This window comes from Rousettus aegyptiacus, unplaced genomic scaffold (assembly GCF_014176215.1).
Source record: "Rousettus aegyptiacus isolate mRouAeg1 unplaced genomic scaffold, mRouAeg1.p scaffold_m13_p_3, whole genome shotgun sequence".
Classification (NCBI taxonomy): domain Eukaryota; kingdom Metazoa; phylum Chordata; class Mammalia; order Chiroptera; family Pteropodidae; genus Rousettus; species Rousettus aegyptiacus.
This window is the reverse complement of record NW_023416306.1, coordinates 121,902,463-121,921,934: the sequence shown is the minus strand read 5'-3', so window position 1 is coordinate 121,921,934 and position 19,472 is coordinate 121,902,463. Positions and strand designations below refer to the sequence as shown.

The window sequence follows — 19,472 nt, the reverse complement described above, 5'->3', positions numbered from 1 at the left end:
CCCCGCAATGTGGTGGGTATTTGGAGATAATTAGGTTTAGAATGAAGTCACCAAGGCGGGGCCTTTAAGATGGGATCGTTGTCTTGCTCTCCCTCCTTCTCCCTATGTAGGGGACACAGTGAGAAGGCAGCCATCTACAAGCCAGGAACAGAGCCCTTATCAGAAATCCACAGTGCTAGCACATGATCTTGGACTTCTAGGCTCCCGACTGTGAAAAAATAAATTTCTGTTGAGTGGGTTGTTCAGATAATGGTATTTTGGTATAGCGGCCTGAGCTTAGATACATTTTGTCGCATTCTTCCTTTAACTTTGAGATTCTTCACAATTTTTCTTTTTTCTTCTCTGAGCTGTCTCTGTGGATTCTGCATCCTATTTTCTGCTTTCAAAGTCACTGATGACTGTGTTATCTTGTTACCAAAATGCAACTGCTACAGGTACATCTTCTTTGAAATTAAAAATAATCCTGAGAAGTTTCAGGAAGATTATGACTTGTCCTAGATTAGATAGGAAGTCATGAAAAAGAGAACTACAACCCAGGGATTCTAGACATTCACTTAGTTGTGTCATCACAAGACTCATTGAATAAATTTGTGAAAATAAGAAAAGGTTTAAAGATAGGAGAAGTCATGTTTATTATACATTTGGTAAGGTTTTTTGTTGTTGTTGTTAAAAATCACCTGATATTGGGTCTGCTACAAAAATCTAGACTGTAAAGTCTCCAAATATGGGCCTTTACCCCAAGATACTAATTAAAAAAAAATCTTTTATTGCCTTAGGACAGAATTTGTCATAATTTACCTTGCCTTATGGTCTTAAATCATCTCTGATTTATGCATTTATATCTGCCTGGCCTTGTAAGCATTTGAGTTTACGAATTCGAGTATAAATAATAAGTTCTCTAACAGCCAAGATATATCATTAGTAAGTCAATCACAATCACATACTGCCCCATAAAACTGAAGAATTAAGTATGTCTAATGGAGAATGATAGAAATAATGTAAACCACACTTAATTCACATACTGTAGGGAAGCTAGGACCCAGTGATACATATACTGAAGAGTTTTGAAAGAACTTATGTATGGAATAGGGGAACTGCTGGTCAAAACACAAAGATCGGCTATACTAGCAGGTACGATGCAACTCACTCACCTCTTGAGAAAATTCCAACAATGTCTAGAAGACCGGCAAGTTTTACTGTTCTTTATGATGAAGTCTATAACCATGTATTCTGTGGACCAACATCATAGTACCACCTGGAAGCTTGTTAGAAATGCTTAATCATAAGCCTACCTAAGACCTGCTGGATCAGAATCTGCATTTCAAGAAGAACATTAAAGTTCAAGAAGCAGTGATCTATAATATAGAGTAAGAAATTGCTGCACATATTACTGAGCGTAATCTTTAGGAAAAAAGAACTATGTGTGGCTAATCTATTAAGATTTTCTAAGGGAATTTAATATGTAAATGGATAAGGGTTAACATTGCATTATTCAAAAAAACAACAAAACATACAAATAAAAAAAATATTGCATTTTTCAGGCTTAATCTTGAGCAGGTGAAAATAGGCCCAGATACAGAGTCTTGGCAGACCCAAAAGATGGCACGGATACAGGGTAAATAGTAAGATGAATTTTTAGCTAGAGAATTGTTGTTTTCAAAAGGAATATGTGAAGACTTAAATTTGGAAAATAAAGCTAATGCTGGAAGATACCTTTTGAAGGAGAAAGAAAAGTAGAAGACAAACTAAACCTGTAAGACAAGGTCAAAGAAGAATCCTCAAACTGTGCTGTTAACTTGGACAGTAGTACAACAGGCCTGTTCCCAGTGGGTTAATATTGGACTGGTGAGTCATTATCAGGAGGCTGTTAGAACAGAGGCCAGGAATTCAAATGCCCGTGGTTAGGACTACCAAGAGACTGGAGTGTAAAGCAAGGGTGTAGCCTCAAGGGATAGGGACTTGAAGGTCAGAACAAGACTGACGTAGTTTTAAGTATGTTGATGTCATAAAGGACCTTATATATATATATATATCTGAGTTTAAGGCCTGATTGGTCTGGGAAAATGGGGAGATAGCACACCTGCAAGGATGCGAGTATAGTACCTGCTGTTATAGTTCTTCTTTAGACTTTTGGTAGTCATTGACACTTGTCATACCAAAAGCTGTTTAGGAAAAAAATAAAGGAATAGGCAACTGTAACATTAAGATAGACTTAAACATCAGTATTCTTTGATTTAGAAAGAAGGTGATGGAAAATTATCTGAAATCAAGTAAATCAAGAATTGTTCTTGAACAACAGACATTCCATGAAGTTTTATGTAAATTTGCATAAAAAAAAAGTTACTTCACACTCAGGGCTCATAAACTTGCTTCTTTGCATGTGAGAATCAAGTAAAATGCAGACGATAAAGGCACTGGTGTGGGATTGATGATTTGATGGCCCTGAAGAACACTTGATTCCATGAGCAGTGGTTGTAGAAACTAGCGTGAAGAGGAGGATTTGGGGCAGGCAATAAGGAGCAGTTGTCATAGGGAAATGAATCCCATGGAGTTCTAGTCTTAGAATTGGGGGTATTTTGAAGAGTATAAGGAAAGGAGTTTGAGATATGTAAAATATGGGAAGAACTGAATGGATATTAGAAGAATTCGAGTGGTGGTAGGAGACCCATGCCAGTATTGTGGAAGAAGGAGTTAACAGCTAATGCAGAGATATATGCAACCATTATTAAAACTGGAGTGTGATGGCTGGGGACTAAAAGGTGCTTGGGCTGCATGAAGGAACTTGAAGTGAAAGCAGAATTGAAAGACTGCTGGTCTGGGTTTTGAAGAGCTCAGTTCTAATCCTGCCCCCGGAGACCATTTCCATTTTGATCATTTTGGATCTATGTTAGCTATAAAATAAAAGCACTCGATTATGTTACCCTAAATCCTTTCAAGCTCCTGATATTGAGCTTTTTACAAAGAGAGTATTGTCATTACTGATTGAAAATATAAACAGTTATTTTTTAAAAGTTGAATAGTCATAGAAGCCTGGACCACAGTTGATCACAGGGGAAAATGCAGATATTTTGGAGCACGTCTCTAAAGTAGAAGATATAAAGAAAAATGTTCTGCCCTCTCACCAGAGAATCTTTGTCAGATGATCTAACAGCCTGGGTGGGCCATGAGTCTCAACCTAGTTTTGTGCTTATACTATTTGAAGGGATACCGAATGTCAAGCCTTTTTCTCTATGCTTCTCACAGTGGTGTAATTTCCACTACTCTCTTCTCTTATAGCCGTACCACACAAGGTACAGTTCATAGACCAGCAGCATCCACATCACCTGGGAGCTTGTTAGAAATTTAGAATCTCATAGTCCTGCTGACCTAAATCAGAATCTGAATTTTAGTATGATCACTAAGTGATATGTGTGCACATTAAATCGTGAGAATCCCTGCTTCTATAGCTGTGGTTCTCAAACTTTAACAAGTAGAACCTAAAGAAGGGTTTATTAAAAATGGCCTGCCTGCGGTTTCTGATACAATAGATCTGGAATAGAGACCAAGAATTTGCATTTTTTTTTTAACACCCTTATAACCACAAAAGCTTTTACTAGAAACTCTTACTTTAATCACATTCTATTTGTGATGATCTGTTCCAGGTTTTTTTAAAATTTATTTTTCAGTTACAGTTGACATACATTCTGTTAGTTTCAGATGTACAACATAGTGATTAGACATTTATATGCTTTATAAAGTCATCACCCCAATAAATCTAGTACCCATTTGACACCATACACAGTTATTACAAGTAATATTGACTGTATCCCCTATACTGTACTTTGTATCTCTGTCACTATTTTGTAACTTCCAATTTGTACTTTTTAATCCTTTTCACCTTCGGATTTGTTTTAAGTCTTTTCAATAAGACTATAATTTCTTGTTTAGCGTTTTTTTTTTGAGGGGGGAGGAGAATAGCTTTATTGAGCTATAATTCACATACCATATAGTTCACCCATTTAAAGTGTACAATTTATTGGCTTTTAATATAGTCATGGATGTGTGTAACCATTACCGAGTCAATTTTAAAACATTTACATCACCTTAATAGACACCTCAAATAGGTAGAACACAAGATTTTCAGGCCAGGTGGATACATTTGTCAAAACCTGTACAACTCCAAGAGTAAACCCTACTGTAAACTATGGGTTTTGGTAATGATGGATATAAGTTCATTGATTGTTACAAATATACCACTCTGATGTGGATGTTAATAATGAAGTACAGTATGCGTGTGTGTGGTAAGCGGGTATGTGGAAACTCTATACTTCCCGCTCAGTTTTGCTGTGACCCTAAAACTGATCTAAAAAATGAAGTCTCTTTAAAAAGAGAAACTGCATAACCATTAGCTTATCACTCCCATCCCCACATCCCACCAAACCTTAAGCAACCACTAATTATCTTGTATTTCTTTTGCATGGTACAAGTATTTGGCAAGGTGTTAGATGTATTATTAATAATAATAGTTAACATTTATTAAGAGTTTAATATGTGCAAACAATTGCATCATCTGATGTAATCTTCATGACAACTCTATAAGGTTGGCATTTATTGTCATCTCAAAACTGAAGATGTCAATTGACAGGTTAAATGACTTGTGATATCGCCAGTAAATGATCAAACTGCCAATTTGTCCAGGTCTCTAATTCCAAAACTCATGACATCTATTGCTAATAAACTGAATTTTTAAAGCTATACAAACTCTATAAGAAATTTTGCCATAATGTTTTAAAGTTTAGTGGAAATGTTTAAGTTGCTATGTTTTGTTAGCTTGCCGTGAAATTTGCTGCATGTTCCACACTCAGTCTAATCTACATGTATGGTTATACTTTCCTCTTTTATACTAATCTTCCACTACAATTTGTATTTCACCTTAATATCGATGAGTTTTGTTTTTCTTTTATCAGTAATGAATTTTCTATTATTATAGGAAATCCTTGGACATTTAAGCTTTTTTTAATCTCTTAGTTTTTGTAATTATAAGAGTGACACTGAATATTATACAATTGTGCAAAAGGTGGTAGTGTATCTGGATCAATATGGAAAATCTAATATATAAATTTTAAATTTTAGAAAAGCTATAGAGCGGTATATATAGTATAATCTCATATCTCATGTGAAAAACAAACAATATATGTATATGATATATAGTCTAAATATTCATAGGTAGTATCTATGGCCTAAAAATCTTGTGTTCCACCTATTTGAAGTTTCTATTAAGATATAAAAGAAACCCTTACAAAAAAAAAAGAAAGGAACCCCTAAGAGTATTATTGTGAAAACCAGAATAAGAGGAGAGGGACTTTCTACGTTTCTGTTTTGTTTGAAATTTTTTTTTTCATTTTCGTTTTTCTCTCTCCACCCTTTTCACACCCTTCGTTTTCCTCATTCCTTTTTTTTTCAATAGCCTGATGTATCTGTCACCACTTCCTCTTTCAAGCTCATGTAAATGTACAGATACATAAATGTACACACACACACGTGCACACACACACACACACACACATAGAGAGAGAGAGAGAGAGAGAGAGAGAGAGAGAGAGAGAGAGAGAATGTGTGTGTGTTTGGGGAGGGATCATTATTTTTAGAAAAATAGGATTGTACTATAAATTTTTGCCTGGAACTTGATTTTCTTAGTATGGACATCTGTTTTTACAAGTAGATCTTGTTCTTTCTTTTTAATAGCTACGTGCAATGCATATCATAATGTAATGGGCTACTTACTGGTGGAAGTTGTTGACCAAATGGTTAAGGGAGGTTTTAAGTAGGAGAACATGGATTAGAACATTTCTGTACTCTTTAGAAATTCAGATTGACTTGTGTTAATTATCAATTTTATATATAAAGTGGTCAAATATCAGATATTTTATGTGGCTCAACCTAATGCATGCTTTAGCGATAGAGGCTTATTAAAGCATCTTTATTTGCCAAGCAATCTTTTTTCTCTCTTATGTTTTAGAGAAGGATTTGCTCAAAGGAGGAAAGAGGAAGGATTTGGATTGATCCATGTTTGAAGGGAATTGTGACGTGTAGTGGTATTCCAGTTATCTTAGGACGTTTCATCATTTCATCTCCACTCCCACTCTCTTGTACAATAGTTATTCTTTCCAGTTACTTCTTACCTCTTGTCTCTCTTTCCTTTCCAGGTAGTGAGAAATGAGACAAAAAGAAAGGACATTTTTCTAGCTCTTCTTTTTCCTCACTTTAAACTCTGAATTGGCCTTTTTGAATAAGTAGTTGCAATTTCTTACATCCCAGTTTCTTTGGTTCTTTTCCAAAGACAGCACTTTTTTTTTTTTTATCCTTGTTACTCATAGACTATGGAAGGTACGACAAGTTGAGGGATTTCAAGTGAATTTTCTTTTTATAAAACATAAACAGTGAAGTAGTAACACCTAAGAGATTGAGAAGGAAAGTTTCAGACTGTAAAGGGAGTACTGAAGTTAACACATTATAGCAAGAATCCTCCCTGGGATATGGCCCTTACAACAAGAGCCATAATTGTTTCCCCATAAAAAAGTGACTTAACTTCCTCAAAAGATGTGTTCTAAGCAAATATGTATACTTTCAGTATTTCCTCAAACAAGAAAAAAATTCTTTGGAAGATCTTCCCTTTTAAGGAAATGTGGTCAAACCAGTATATAAATAGCTTTATTAAAATCCTTAGCTGTTGGCAAGCCAAATTATCACCAAGTGTGAAAATTAACGTTTGCCTCCTAGGCAGCTGCTGAGGAAGCAATCCTGCACGCATCTGGAAATGGCACACCTTCACTGTCTAAGGATTACTGCATGCTATATAACTCTCATTGGACAGCTCTTCCAAGTACCCTAGAAAATGCAGTAAGTAAATCACAGTTACTATTTATTTGTATTCATAAAAAGAATCAAAAGGTGAAAATAAGTGATTATGTTTTAGTATATTAACTAATTATAGTATATGGTGATTAATAAGTAATATTAATTTTATTGCTTTTGCTTAAATATATTTGTGGAAAAAAAATAAGTTAGAGAACTTTAAAATAACTTCAAAGCCTGATTATCATAAAAAAAAATATTTATAACTTAAAAGAACCTTGGGTTAAGCCAATAGATACTTCGTCACGAAATGGATTTAGGGTGAAATATGATATTTGTCATATTAAAGACATTTCTTTTTTTCAGACTTCCATTAGTTTGATGAATCTGACTTCCACACCACTATGCAACATTTCTGATATTCCCCCTGATGGAATAAAGAACAAAGCAGTTGTGGTACAGTGGGGAACCTGCCATTTTCTTGAAAAAGCCCGAATTGCACAAATGGGAGGTGCTGAAGCGTTGTTGGTTGCCAATAACAGTGTCCTAGTAAGTTATGAAACTGTAATGGTTTCTTTTGAGCTCATGGTAACAAATTTCACAGGTTGAATTATTTTCTTTATGTGTGTTTTAGGGGCCAAGTTTTGAATAATCTGATGGTAGGATTCTTTTTAAATAAATATTCTGGTTATGTATTAAATTGGAAAATTTTGTAGTTTCTTTTCTATTCCTAAAGTAAACAAGACTTTGATAGGAACAAACATAAATATATATGTGTGTGTCTCTGTGTGTGGTACATGTGTATGATATACCTGTATTTATCAGTTTGAGAATGCTTACTATATCAGGAGATAACACATGAAACTTTGTTTTATAACTTTAAAAAAGATGTAATACTTATATTTAATGGAATAATTTGTATTTTATTCTGTAAAAATATTAGTATTTCATGTTTTCATAATATGTTTTTTTATTTTAGTTTCCTCCCTTAGGGAACAAATCTGCATTTCTTGATGTGAAGATACTGATTGCATTTATAAACCGTAAAGATTTTAAAGATATGAAACAGGTAAATTAGTAATTACATATTAGACAAAGTTTATTAATAATACAGCTCTTTGTTTTTAACCATTGATATTTAAATGATTTTATGTGCCCTATTTGCTATCGAGAAGCTTATATAAAGACCTAGCAAGTCTTTACTTGGGAAGTATTTACCTCTCATTTAGCACAAGGTATTTCAGAGCCCTGACTGTACAAAGGATATATGTTTGTTTCTACTTTAAAAATCTCTGATTGTGTGGAACACTGCTCTTTCAAGATTTAATAAACCAAAGTCTAGCCTCATAATTTTGGCAAGAGAATATATCACGTTGTCAAAAATAGTTCTAGTATCCTTGACTGTCTGATGTATAGTGGCTATTCCAGAGAAAATGGACATACACTGACATACACTGTAATAAAAAGAAAACTAAACTCAGTGTTTTAATTTTTATTTTTTGCCTTTCAGACTCTTGGAGATAACATTACTGTAAAAATGTATTCTCCATCATGGCCTAACTTTGACTATACTGTGGTGGTTATTTTTGTAATTGCTGTATCCACAGTGGCATTAGGAGGATACTGGAGTGGACTAATTGAATTGTAAGTTGAATTAAACTTCAGTGTTTTTGTAATATATGGTTAAACGTTATTGTTTGATAATCATTTTAATCATGTGACATTTAAAATTCTACCTGACCCCAGAATATGATGCCATTAAGGTTGTATTGCAGTTTGTCTGGATATAGGTCATTTAACTTTTCACTGAGAAGAAGGGAGTCATAGGTTCCTCTGACTCTTCTGGAGGCAGAGAAACATTGAAATTCCATCAAAGATTCCTTTAAATTAAGATGTTTAATGATCTCTCCCAGAAAAGGTGAAAATATGTAGTATCTTAACATGCCTATTTATTTTGATTGGAAGAAAATAAGTAAGAGGAGGTGGGGAGTTTTTCAGCTCCTTCTGAGCTGAATCATTACAGTGCAACCTTAGCATTCTGTTCAGTGCTGTAGGAGTCCTAAGGATATTAAGTGTGTCCATATTTTAATTTAAATACAGAAATTCCAAATGTACATAAAATTTGGATTTCCCTATTTAATAACAACCTATACCCAATATTATAGTTAATGTACCTTTGGCTCTAAATTAAAGTAGGCAGTATCAGTTCACATTCATAACTTTGAACAAAAGAATGTGTTCAGAGCATATTATTTCATTCATAAAGAACAGTATGTTCACCTTGTGAATTGGTCTATAGATTTCATTAAAAAGGGCTTATTTGCAACTAAATGAAGCTAATAGGCTTATTTGTAATTACTTAAAATACTAAAATTTGATTCACTTACATCAAGAGCGAAATCTTAGGGTTTAACAAGTCTAGGTTCCTGGAGGATTGAACTTTACATATTTTACATATTCGGAAAATGGTTCAACATGTATCAGTCACATGTTTTCATGTAAACATTTTTTTCATTATTAATCTTTATGAAGCATGCTATATAAGATCTCCAAGAATATTTTCTAGATTATTTGGTGAAACTTTATAATTTCCCAAAAGCTACTGATTTGTTAAACATCTTTTCCTATTTAATACAACTGCTCCCTGTACTTCCATTATTATGTAAATTGTTCTTTTGAGTAGTGCTTCTTAAACTGTAATGTGCATACAAACTATCTTGAGATCTCTTTAAATATAAGTTCAGATTTAGTAGGCTTGAAATGGGGACCAAGATTTTTCATTTTTAACAAACTCTCGAGAGATTTTTGTTGGCCCATGAAGCACACTTAGAGTTAGCAAGGCAAGCTTCATATACATGTAAGGGTAGGTTCCTCCTCAAGATGGATATGGGAGAGGAGTATATAGACATTTTTTTTATTTTAAAAATATCATCATAGGCAGAAGCAAAGAATTTGTTGCCTTCAGGAGCCAGGTTGGGATAGTAGATGTCCTTTAACTGTAAGATTATGGATTTTAAAATTGAAGCAGGTGATTCTAAGAGTACCATAAAGATAAAAGTTGAAGTGTATGTGTGTTTGTGGTCAGGGATGACAATATAAAGAAAGAGAATATGAATCAGTGATAAAAAGGAAAAATTTTCATGAAAAGTAGAATTATTAAGAACATAAGGACTATTACTTAGCAAGTAAAGAGTAACATTGAAGGAGAAGGGGAAAGAGAATAAGGCTTAGGGAAGGGAAAATTTGCCAGAACAAGACCTCATAACTCAGAATTACCCTGCCATATGAAAGGTGCACCTTATGCAAAAGGGAAAGATGCCTTGGTCCCATATACAGACTTTTCAGTCAAGACTTAAAGTCTTATTATAATGAAATCACTGGTCCTCAAGCTTTGTTAACTCAAGATGGCATGGAAGAAAGAGCTTAGCTGCCCTCCCATTATGGCTGTTGAGAGATTTAAGAGTACAATTTTTTGAACAGATGTAGTATCGAATTAATGTGATATCAATCTAGTAGATGTTTTCCCTTCAAGAACTTGCCTGGTGCCTTTTAGCACACTCACTCAATATGAATATATAAGTCTTTCATTATTATGGCTTACATGTGTACTATGATAAAAATGTTTTTAAATGTATCTTTTTGTATTAATAGATACCAAAGATTGGCATGTTTTCCCACTCAGATATCACTTTTATTGAAACTTATGTTAATAACCCCATCATCCAGCTCCGTAGTTTCAGGGAGATGTTAGTGTGTCTCACCCCAAACTCCTTTCTCTTATCCCAGACAGCCTTCCTAAAGTCATAGATGCTTACTGTGGTGGCCATCCCAATCAATAATTTTCTAATAAGAAATTGGCACGTTGGTAAATAAGCAGTTTGGCCAATGTGCAATTTGATAAGAATAGTCTTTTTTTTTTTTTTTTTTTTAAATCTGAAATTTGTATTGAGCAACAGACCTGATAAGTTGGGGACAGAGTTAGTAGACCAAAGTTGGCGGGATTGGAGCTGGAGCAGTACGTAGTGGCTTCCATAGCACTGCTAAGAGGTAGTAGGTGACAGAACAGAGACTGTTCAACAAAGGACACTTGTGGTTCTTTCTTCTTCAACTTCTATCTCTGTTTTATTAGCTGTGAGTCCTAGCAAGCGTTGTTGGAGGAATTAGAAATAATATTTTGCTATCTTAAATCAGGGTAGGACAAAGCTATGTCTTGAACTTCTTTTGAATCCTTCATGTTATATTGATGAGCACTAAATAGGCATGTAGTAAATACTGAGTGGATGGATAGAAGAATTTAGTTTTACATTTGAAAGAAGCTAATTTTAGAAGTACTTTACTATGTGCAATTGATGATATTAAGTGTGTAAGAAGAATTATATTGTCTGAAATTTATTACATCAGTATAGTATCCAAATTAGATAATGTAAAATTCCACAAACATTAATTTGTTTATATAATGTCATTCATTTCAGCAATTTTGCCTCCAGAAAAAAATGCTGTTTCGAGAGTTAGTGGTTGATAACAGATTATCTCTGGAGTATAGAATTATGGGAGTTTTTTACTTTCTGGATTAAATATTTCTTTTTTGGTGTGCAGTTTTTTTTTTAAGTATATTACTTTATAATTAATAACAAATTTAAGTTGCCGTAAAGATAGAAATTAAAAATAACTACTTGGCAGAGTTTTGTTGAAGTTCCCATGTACGTTTATGCAGGGAAAACATGAAGGCAGTGACAAACACTGAAGATAGAGAAATGAGAAGAAAGAAGGAAGAATACTTAACTTTTAGTCCTCTAACAGTTGTAATATTTGTGGTCATCTGCTGTGTTATGATGGTCTTACTTTATTTCTTCTACAAATGGTTAGGTAAGAGATCATATTTTATATTTGCTGCTTTTAGCATACAATCTTTTTATTTACTTTGCCAGATTTATCTTTTTCTTTCTACCTGGAAAACTTAAGTAAATAATTAAGAAGTGATACTAACTTTTTAAATTGTCAGAAGTGTTAGGTCTACATTACTCTGGAATAAAAATATTCACATTAAAAATGTACTATGTCTTCAGATAAGAACACTTCTTCATGGATGACTTGAAAGAATTGCTATGGTTCCTAAATTTCCCTCTCTGCAGATAAAGCTTGATAGCCTAGTATCTAAAGAGCAGACTAAGGACTTCTTGGTGGCTATATTTAGTTACATGAAATAGAAGGCTATTCAGATTACTGAATTATTACCTCTGCTTACCCCCAAAGTGTAGTTTATTCTTTTTTTCAGTGTGCAAATCAAGATGTTATGTTGCTTGAGTTTTGTTTTACTTGTATAAACAGTTGGGATCATAACACATCTAAAGACACACAAGTACTTGCCTGTGATCTAGAGAGTAACTGATATTTTTTCCTTTGAGAAGGTAGAAGTAGGAACTGTAATGGCTTGTCCATCCCCTGGACAATCTTAACGATCTGATAGGATGGAAATTTGCTATCTCTGACCAATGTACAACACAAAGAGGAACTGGTAAGATCAGAAAAGGGAGATGTGCTTGATGAGAACTAGCAAAAACCCTTTGTCAAAACCACCAAAGACTACAGTGCTTATTTGGAGAACATTAGTATAATTTTCTGGACTAGAAAACTGAGGCCCTAAGGTTTCAGCTTATTCAATTTCTCCTGTCCTGTGGCAACAATTAAAAATACGACGTATGACATGTATTTCCAATTAGAAAAAAATCATTCTTTGAATGTCACTCAGATTTCAATATGTTGCTGGGAGAGTGGGTACTAGGATGATATTTGCATTATATTATTGAGTGATTAGTTTTTCTGTTTTGATAGCCTTCAGTTGTTTGTGTCTGACCCTCAGTCAATAACTTAGTGGCCTTTGATAGAAAAAAGAGATTTCTCCACCCTACCACAAAGTGTATGTTTTTTTTTTTTTTCCAATAAGAAATTTCCTTAAACCGATTGCTATTTAAAAAGTTGACCCTGTTTATAAATGTAATTTTGACGTAGGAGGAAACTTATTACACCTCACGTTTATCCTAGGACATGGGATTTAATTATGATTCAGAATGTCTTGTGTGATATTGCAAGATTTAATTTACTTCCGACTTATGGCTAAAATTGTTGCCTTTTTTAAATAAATTAAATAATGGGACTCTACTAAATTGCTAAATTAAATAATGGGACTCCCCTTACCATTTTATGACTGTCATGCTCAAATTCTTTTCTATGCTTAATCATTTTCTTAAATACAGTATGACATTGAATGAGACACCTAAAACTCTGTTGTGGCCTCAAGAGCATGATTTCTACCGTGTTTTCAAACTTGAGTTGGAGACTTTGGTGGATGACTTTCTAAACTTGACTTGGCAATCTTTGTCTGTCTTACTACTCTTATCACTGTATATAAGCAATAATAAAAATAACAATAAATAATAATTATATAAAGCTTGTTATGTACCAGGTACTGTTGTAAGCATTTTACATGTATTAACTTATCCTCACAATAACCTTGATATGGGTATTACTACATTTTAAAGATAAGACTCAAGAGACTAAAATGGTAATTTGTCCAAGATCACTAATTAGAAAGTGGCTGTTCCTGATTTACTGCTTCTAGATTACTTTCTTTCTCACAGAACAGTTATAGATTTATGAAATTTCGTAGAATTTGAAAAATTCAGGTAAAATTTACATTTCCATTATAAAGTTTTGGTAAAGTTCAGAAAAATGAATATTTTTATTTTATTTTAGAATACAATAATTTCTTCTTTCATTTTAATAGCAAAGAGATAAAATGTTTTTAATTTTTAAGAATTCTCAAATAAGTATAACTACTATAGAAAAACACTTGTCAATTTTAACTACCTTAGTATTGTATCATAAAAAAGAGGTTTGTTTAAATGGGTTTGGTTTTATCACAGATAAATTCCACCATGGGAAAATAGAGATAGCATAGCTAGTGTCCAAGGTGTCAGTTCTACATTTTAAAAAGTATTTTAATGGTTTATTAATTCTTCCATTCCTTACGTTAAAATCGAATATTTATAAATGTCCACAGTTCACTTCATAGAAATCTTTAACAAAAATGTCACTTTGAATCATCGAATGATAGAAAATGTAGAGCCAGCTTCAGACCCTTAGGCAATCCTACCAGTGTATAATGTAACTAAAACAACACATAAAATACCCACTCTTAAAACTCGGATCATAATATTTTCAGTTTAATAACCAATTCAGATTATAGTATGGTCATTGCATTGAAAGTACCTCGTTACTTTCTTATTAGCCAATGAGAAAGCTAAAGAATTAATATTGCTTGTGTAGATATTTTTCTGTCACCTTTTTTTTGGTTCTCATATAAATTAGTGTCTTGTTTTTTTTTCTAGTTTATGTTATGATAGCAATTTTCTGCATAGCATCAGCAATGAGTCTGTACAACTGCTTTGCTGCACTAATCCGTAAGATACCATATGGACAATGCACGTATGTATCTCTTAAGAGGAATCCTATTTTTGTAATTGTAACTTAATACAAGAAAAAAATTAGAGTCTCATTTTAAACCTGTGCAGTTCCATATACATGTGGCTAATTAAACTTAAATTAATTAAAATTAAATAAAATTAAAAATTTATTTCTTAGGCCCATTAGCCACATTTCAAGTGCTAAATAAATAGCCTCATGTAGCTAGTGGCCTCTGTATTGAACAGCACAAAGAACATTTCCATCATCACAGAAAGTCCTATTGAACTGGTAAACATTTTATTTTATTGTGTATCATTTGTTTTACTTAAAATCAAGACTTTTAAATTGGTACTTAAGTAACTTTCTTGTGACTGTGGTTAACATTTGTCATTTCTCATATTAAGTGAACAGTTTATTTGATCTGTAGGGTTAACCTATTTCAATCTGTTTTTTAGGATTGTATGTTGCAGCAAAAGCATTGAAGTGAGACTTATTTTTCTCTCTGGACTGTGCATAGCAGTAGCAGTTGTTTGGGCCGTGTTTCGAAATGAAGATAGGTATGAGTGCTTGGTCAATTTGCTTTTAGATTAAGGATGGATTATTTTATATCTTGCCCTGATAATTATTTGCTAATATTACTTTGGGAGTTTTTTGCTTTTACCCCAGAACACCATAGTCTTGAAAAAAGTTACTTCTTAAATAAGCAGACTTGTTGTGATATAGAGAATAGACTTGACATTATATAGAGAAGGAAATATGAATCATGATTTAATCATTTAAGCTGAAATAAACTTTAAAAATGTACTTAATTATCATATAGCCATATCAAGTATCATATCATTATCATACATAATGGAGTACAATACACCTATAAAGAATGAAGAAAATCTCTATGAATTGATATGCAGTGATTTCCAGAATATATTTATAAGTGAAAAAAGCAAAGTGCAAAGAATACCTAGAGTATGATACCTTTTATTTAATAAAGAAGGAGCTATAAGAAAATACTTGGGTATCTGTCTATTTGAAGGAAGGATAACCAGAAAAAATGTATATTTAAGTTTGTTTAATGGTTTATTAATAAAATTATTAAAGCCAAAAGGATTTAATGACATAAAATTTAGGCATCAAGTTTATATACTTTTAGGCAGCTTCAGGTATAATAAATCAATTGGTAATTTTTCATATCAGTTTCTGATAAATTATGTTATATAGCTCTTGTTTTCTTTATATTCTGGCTACCTAGGCATGTATTAACACCAATATCCTTTGTGATGAGCTACCTTTCTGGAAAGAGACGTGTATAAATTCACTGATTAAAGATAAATATGCACTTATTTCTGATATACGTTTTTCTGAGATAGCTAGCCTTTCAACTTTTTCTTAGTGTAGTATTCATTATTCTACTAAGACAAATTATTAAATATGGAGACTCTGACAGGTTTTTTTGGTTATAATTGCTGCTTAAATATTAAATAGTCATATTATAGCAATTGAACAGTATTATTTTAGTGATTGCTTCTTTTGAAAAGTTCCATCAAAAATAACTGGATAAAACAGTATAGTGACCTCTTTTGATTTTAGGTGGGCTTGGATTTTACAGGATATCTTGGGAATTGCTTTCTGTCTGAATTTAATTAAAACACTGAAGTTACCCAACTTTAAGGTAAAGTATACTGCTTTTCTAGCTAAAACAATTTGTTTCTTTTTAAAACAACTTTATTAAGATATAATTTACATACAATAAAATGCACCCATTTTAAGTGTACAGTTTGTTGAAATTTTATAAATGTGTAACTTTGTAACCACCATCTCAATTAAGTCCAAGAACATTTCTTATTTTTTCAAAGGCTCTATCATGTCCTTTTGCAATCAGTCCTAGTCCCTAGCCCCAGATAACCATTGATTTGCTAGCTAAAATATTTTTAATCATTCATATAATATGATAAATTCATAAAATCTTTAAAGGACTAAATATCAGGGAAGGGCATTTCTTTGATTCAGTGATTCTTTTTAACAAAAAGGATTTGAATAAAGAAGATACAAATTTTGATGTGATTTGTATAATAAAACTACAAATAGAATAATCATTAAATGCTTTAAAAAATAGTGTTCAAATGTATGCTCACAGTTTATTTGTAACTTAAAAAATAATCTCTTAATTTAGACATGGTAAGTTTGACCTTTAAATTTGTTTCTTTCTTCAACAGTCATGTGTGATACTTCTAGGCCTCCTCCTCCTCTATGATGTATTTTTTGTTTTCATAACACCATTCATCACAAAGGTATGATATTTTTTGAAATCCATGAGTAACGTGCTAAAAGATGAGAATCTTAACCCTGCTTTTAGATTATTGATTATGCAGATGTTTACCACTGAGTGACAATTTTCTTATTAAAATTGACATTTTAATAAAGGATGTTGTCAAGCCTTTAAGCCATTCTGCTAAGTAAAAAGTGTCTCCTGGCTGATGCAAACATGAGAATGTCTATAAATTTGCTTCCTACCCTTTCTAAAGTAACTTTTCTTATGGTTATAAAATAAATGTTTGCTGAAGGCAATGTAGAAACAAAAATAATGAAATGTCAACACTACTTTAATTTCTGTAGTCCTTATTTGAGACTAAGAAAGGGCACCACACTGGAAATCTGAAGACCTAGTGTAGCTCCATAACCTTGTAACCCTGGACAAGTCACTTAGCTCTTAGTGCTTCAGTTTTCTAATCCATTATATGAAAGAGTATTGCTAGCATTTTATCTTACCTCTTCATTAGTAAAAAATCTCTTAGTTGCTACTGACAGAATCCAACCTATCCTTTTATTCTAAAAATATCCCATCTCTGGAGGCTGTGTGTAGAGGCTAGGGTGGCGCTGGCCTTAGGCGAAACTAGATGCAAGGCTACATGCTCTCCCACTCTGTTTCTGTCCATTTTTTCACTGTCTCAGACAGGCTTTTTCCATGAGGTCAGAATCATAGCAACTAGAACCTTCCTAGGTCATCCATTCACAGCTCTGCCACTAGCTCCTCAATAAAATGGTGATGCTGTTCCCAGAATAAGGGAGGGGTGTTAGGTGAGTGTAGTAATCTTTCATTACTTACCCAATTTTTCCACCTTGTCCCTATTCCTGTCTCATGAATATATTATTAATTATTGCTTCATGCTCCCACTTTTCCCATTTTATTTTGAGTCTTGCTTTGTAACTGTATCATCTCTTTCTCCTTTGTCACTCTCATATACTTAGTATTTGATACTATAATCACTATTTTTATTCCCATTGGTTCATTATCTGTTCCTAAGCCCAGCCTACCATCTGTGAAATCATTGTAAAACTCTGCACTTCTCATATTTGCTCATAATAGCATATTCTCATAATAGCATAAGACAACAAATAGGTGCTCCATTGGGGAGCTAAAATTGCAACTAGGTAACAAATGTAGTTAGTTAACTGCCCCAAATCACAAACTATTTTACTAGCATGTGTTCACACCTTGATGATGAGCCATATGACTCACTGACTTCATTTGTGATAGTAATCTACTAGTAAGCATAGAACTAATATTGTGGATTATAACAAAAATTGCTAATTTCGTATTTTTAAAAATTCTATCTAAAATTGTCCTAGCTTGTGTCAATTTTTTCGGTTCAATAAAACATCTCTGTAAGTCACTCTTTCAGAGATCTTGTAATGAAAGTATTCTCTCTACAAAGCCATTGTCATAGGTCAACAGGTAGTCATATATTTTACAGTGGCTATAGCTATAAACTGTAACTAAATTCTTAGCCATTCTGTTTGATCACTACTATCACTTTTTAAATGCCAAAAGTATCTGCCAGCAAACTATTTTCTACACGTAAAAAGTTTTAGAATTTTAAAGGTATAAGGTAATTATAAAGATATCTTTAAGCCTACTTTCTTCCCTCTGTGCTTAGGGAATTTTTCACCTTTTTTTGCATCTTCGTTCCCACTGACTAGGCATGTGATTTCTAGTAATACGATCTGGTAGAAAAACTGAAGTGCGCTTTACTAATCACTGTTAAAGATTTACTTTAACACCTTCTTCTTCTCATTCTGGTTTGTTTTTATTAAGGCTATAGTACATAATTTGAAATGAGAATCAGATATGTCACTTCTGATTTTCGTGATTTTCAATGAAAATTTCAGGAATTAAATATTGGTATAGTATCTTACAAATAGTAGTTACTCAGATATCTTTGAATGTATGAGAGGATGTCGATGATGGTCTTCAGTTAATTGTTTTAAATACAATTAGAAAACAAACCACAATGAACTCTTTATCTAGAAATTGAATCACATGATGGGAGTTTGCTGGAAGAAACTGTATTTAATACTAGTTTATTTTCCTAAACTGTAACTTAACCCTTCTGTAACCCGAAGCTTAACATGAGGAAAAGATTTCTGTAGCTGGGGATTTTATCCTTCTTTCTACTCAGCTCAGATATCAGTGAAGTCCTCTTAAAAATACTCTAGCGATTTCTCCTATGCACCCCACCCACATAGAAAATATTACAGTTAGTAAATCAAATTGACCTAAAATTCAGCATTTATTTATCTTCCTATTACCTGTTTTAGTGATACATTTGTTATAATGTGAAGCATACGATGGTTGCTCATGCAGTCTTAACTTGCTAACCTCAAAATGTTTCCTCACTCCACAATACACTTGGCTGTCAGGAAAGAACTTTTTAATAAACTCACACAGCCCACATTAAAAGACTTAGCCAAACACAAGGGAGGAAATTCAGCTAAGGTTAATGTTTTGATTGGGACATAAAAAGCAGGCAGGGCTGAAATTGGAAAGGAGTCAGGCTAGAGAAGCTTCTCAAGTTCTTTAGGGCTGGGTCTGTTCAAGTTCGGCCTCATTGTTTTGTTATTGTGGTAAGTAGCCAGAGGTCAAATGTATATTTATTCAAATCTAAATATTAAAAATTTTAGTGTTTCTTGTGTCCCTATTGCGATTGTTAAAGTGACTAAGGACACTTAATATATGATATAACTATAAGCACTTAAAATTTGGAGCTGATTAGAAATACTAGATACTAGTTGTTAATACAAATCAGTGCTCAAAGCTTCATTTTAATAAGTGTGTGGCTTATCTGTTGGTTTTTGGTAATTTTTGAGTTCCGATAAAGTGGAACGGTGTGTTAGGTGAG

The 19,472-nt window shown here is 33.0% G+C and overlaps 1 protein-coding gene across 2 annotated transcripts in view; it reads left to right on the top strand.

The window, feature by feature from the left end:
• The window catches only part of SPPL2A (signal peptide peptidase like 2A), a 40,806-nt gene that overhangs the window by 5,094 nt on the left and 16,240 nt on the right, over nucleotides 1-19,472 (top strand). For both annotated transcript variants that reach the window (XM_016128573.2, XM_016128574.2), the window contains exons 2-10: nucleotides 6,760-6,879; nucleotides 7,201-7,383; nucleotides 7,814-7,903; nucleotides 8,345-8,478; nucleotides 11,549-11,700; nucleotides 14,223-14,319; nucleotides 14,754-14,855; nucleotides 15,883-15,964; nucleotides 16,509-16,583. In XM_016128573.2, the coding sequence (XP_015984059.2) occupies nucleotides 6,760-6,879; nucleotides 7,201-7,383; nucleotides 7,814-7,903; nucleotides 8,345-8,478; nucleotides 11,549-11,700; nucleotides 14,223-14,319; nucleotides 14,754-14,855; nucleotides 15,883-15,964; nucleotides 16,509-16,583 (1,035 nt within the window). The remainder of the gene's footprint in view (nucleotides 1-6,759; nucleotides 6,880-7,200; nucleotides 7,384-7,813; nucleotides 7,904-8,344; nucleotides 8,479-11,548; nucleotides 11,701-14,222; nucleotides 14,320-14,753; nucleotides 14,856-15,882; nucleotides 15,965-16,508; nucleotides 16,584-19,472) is intronic.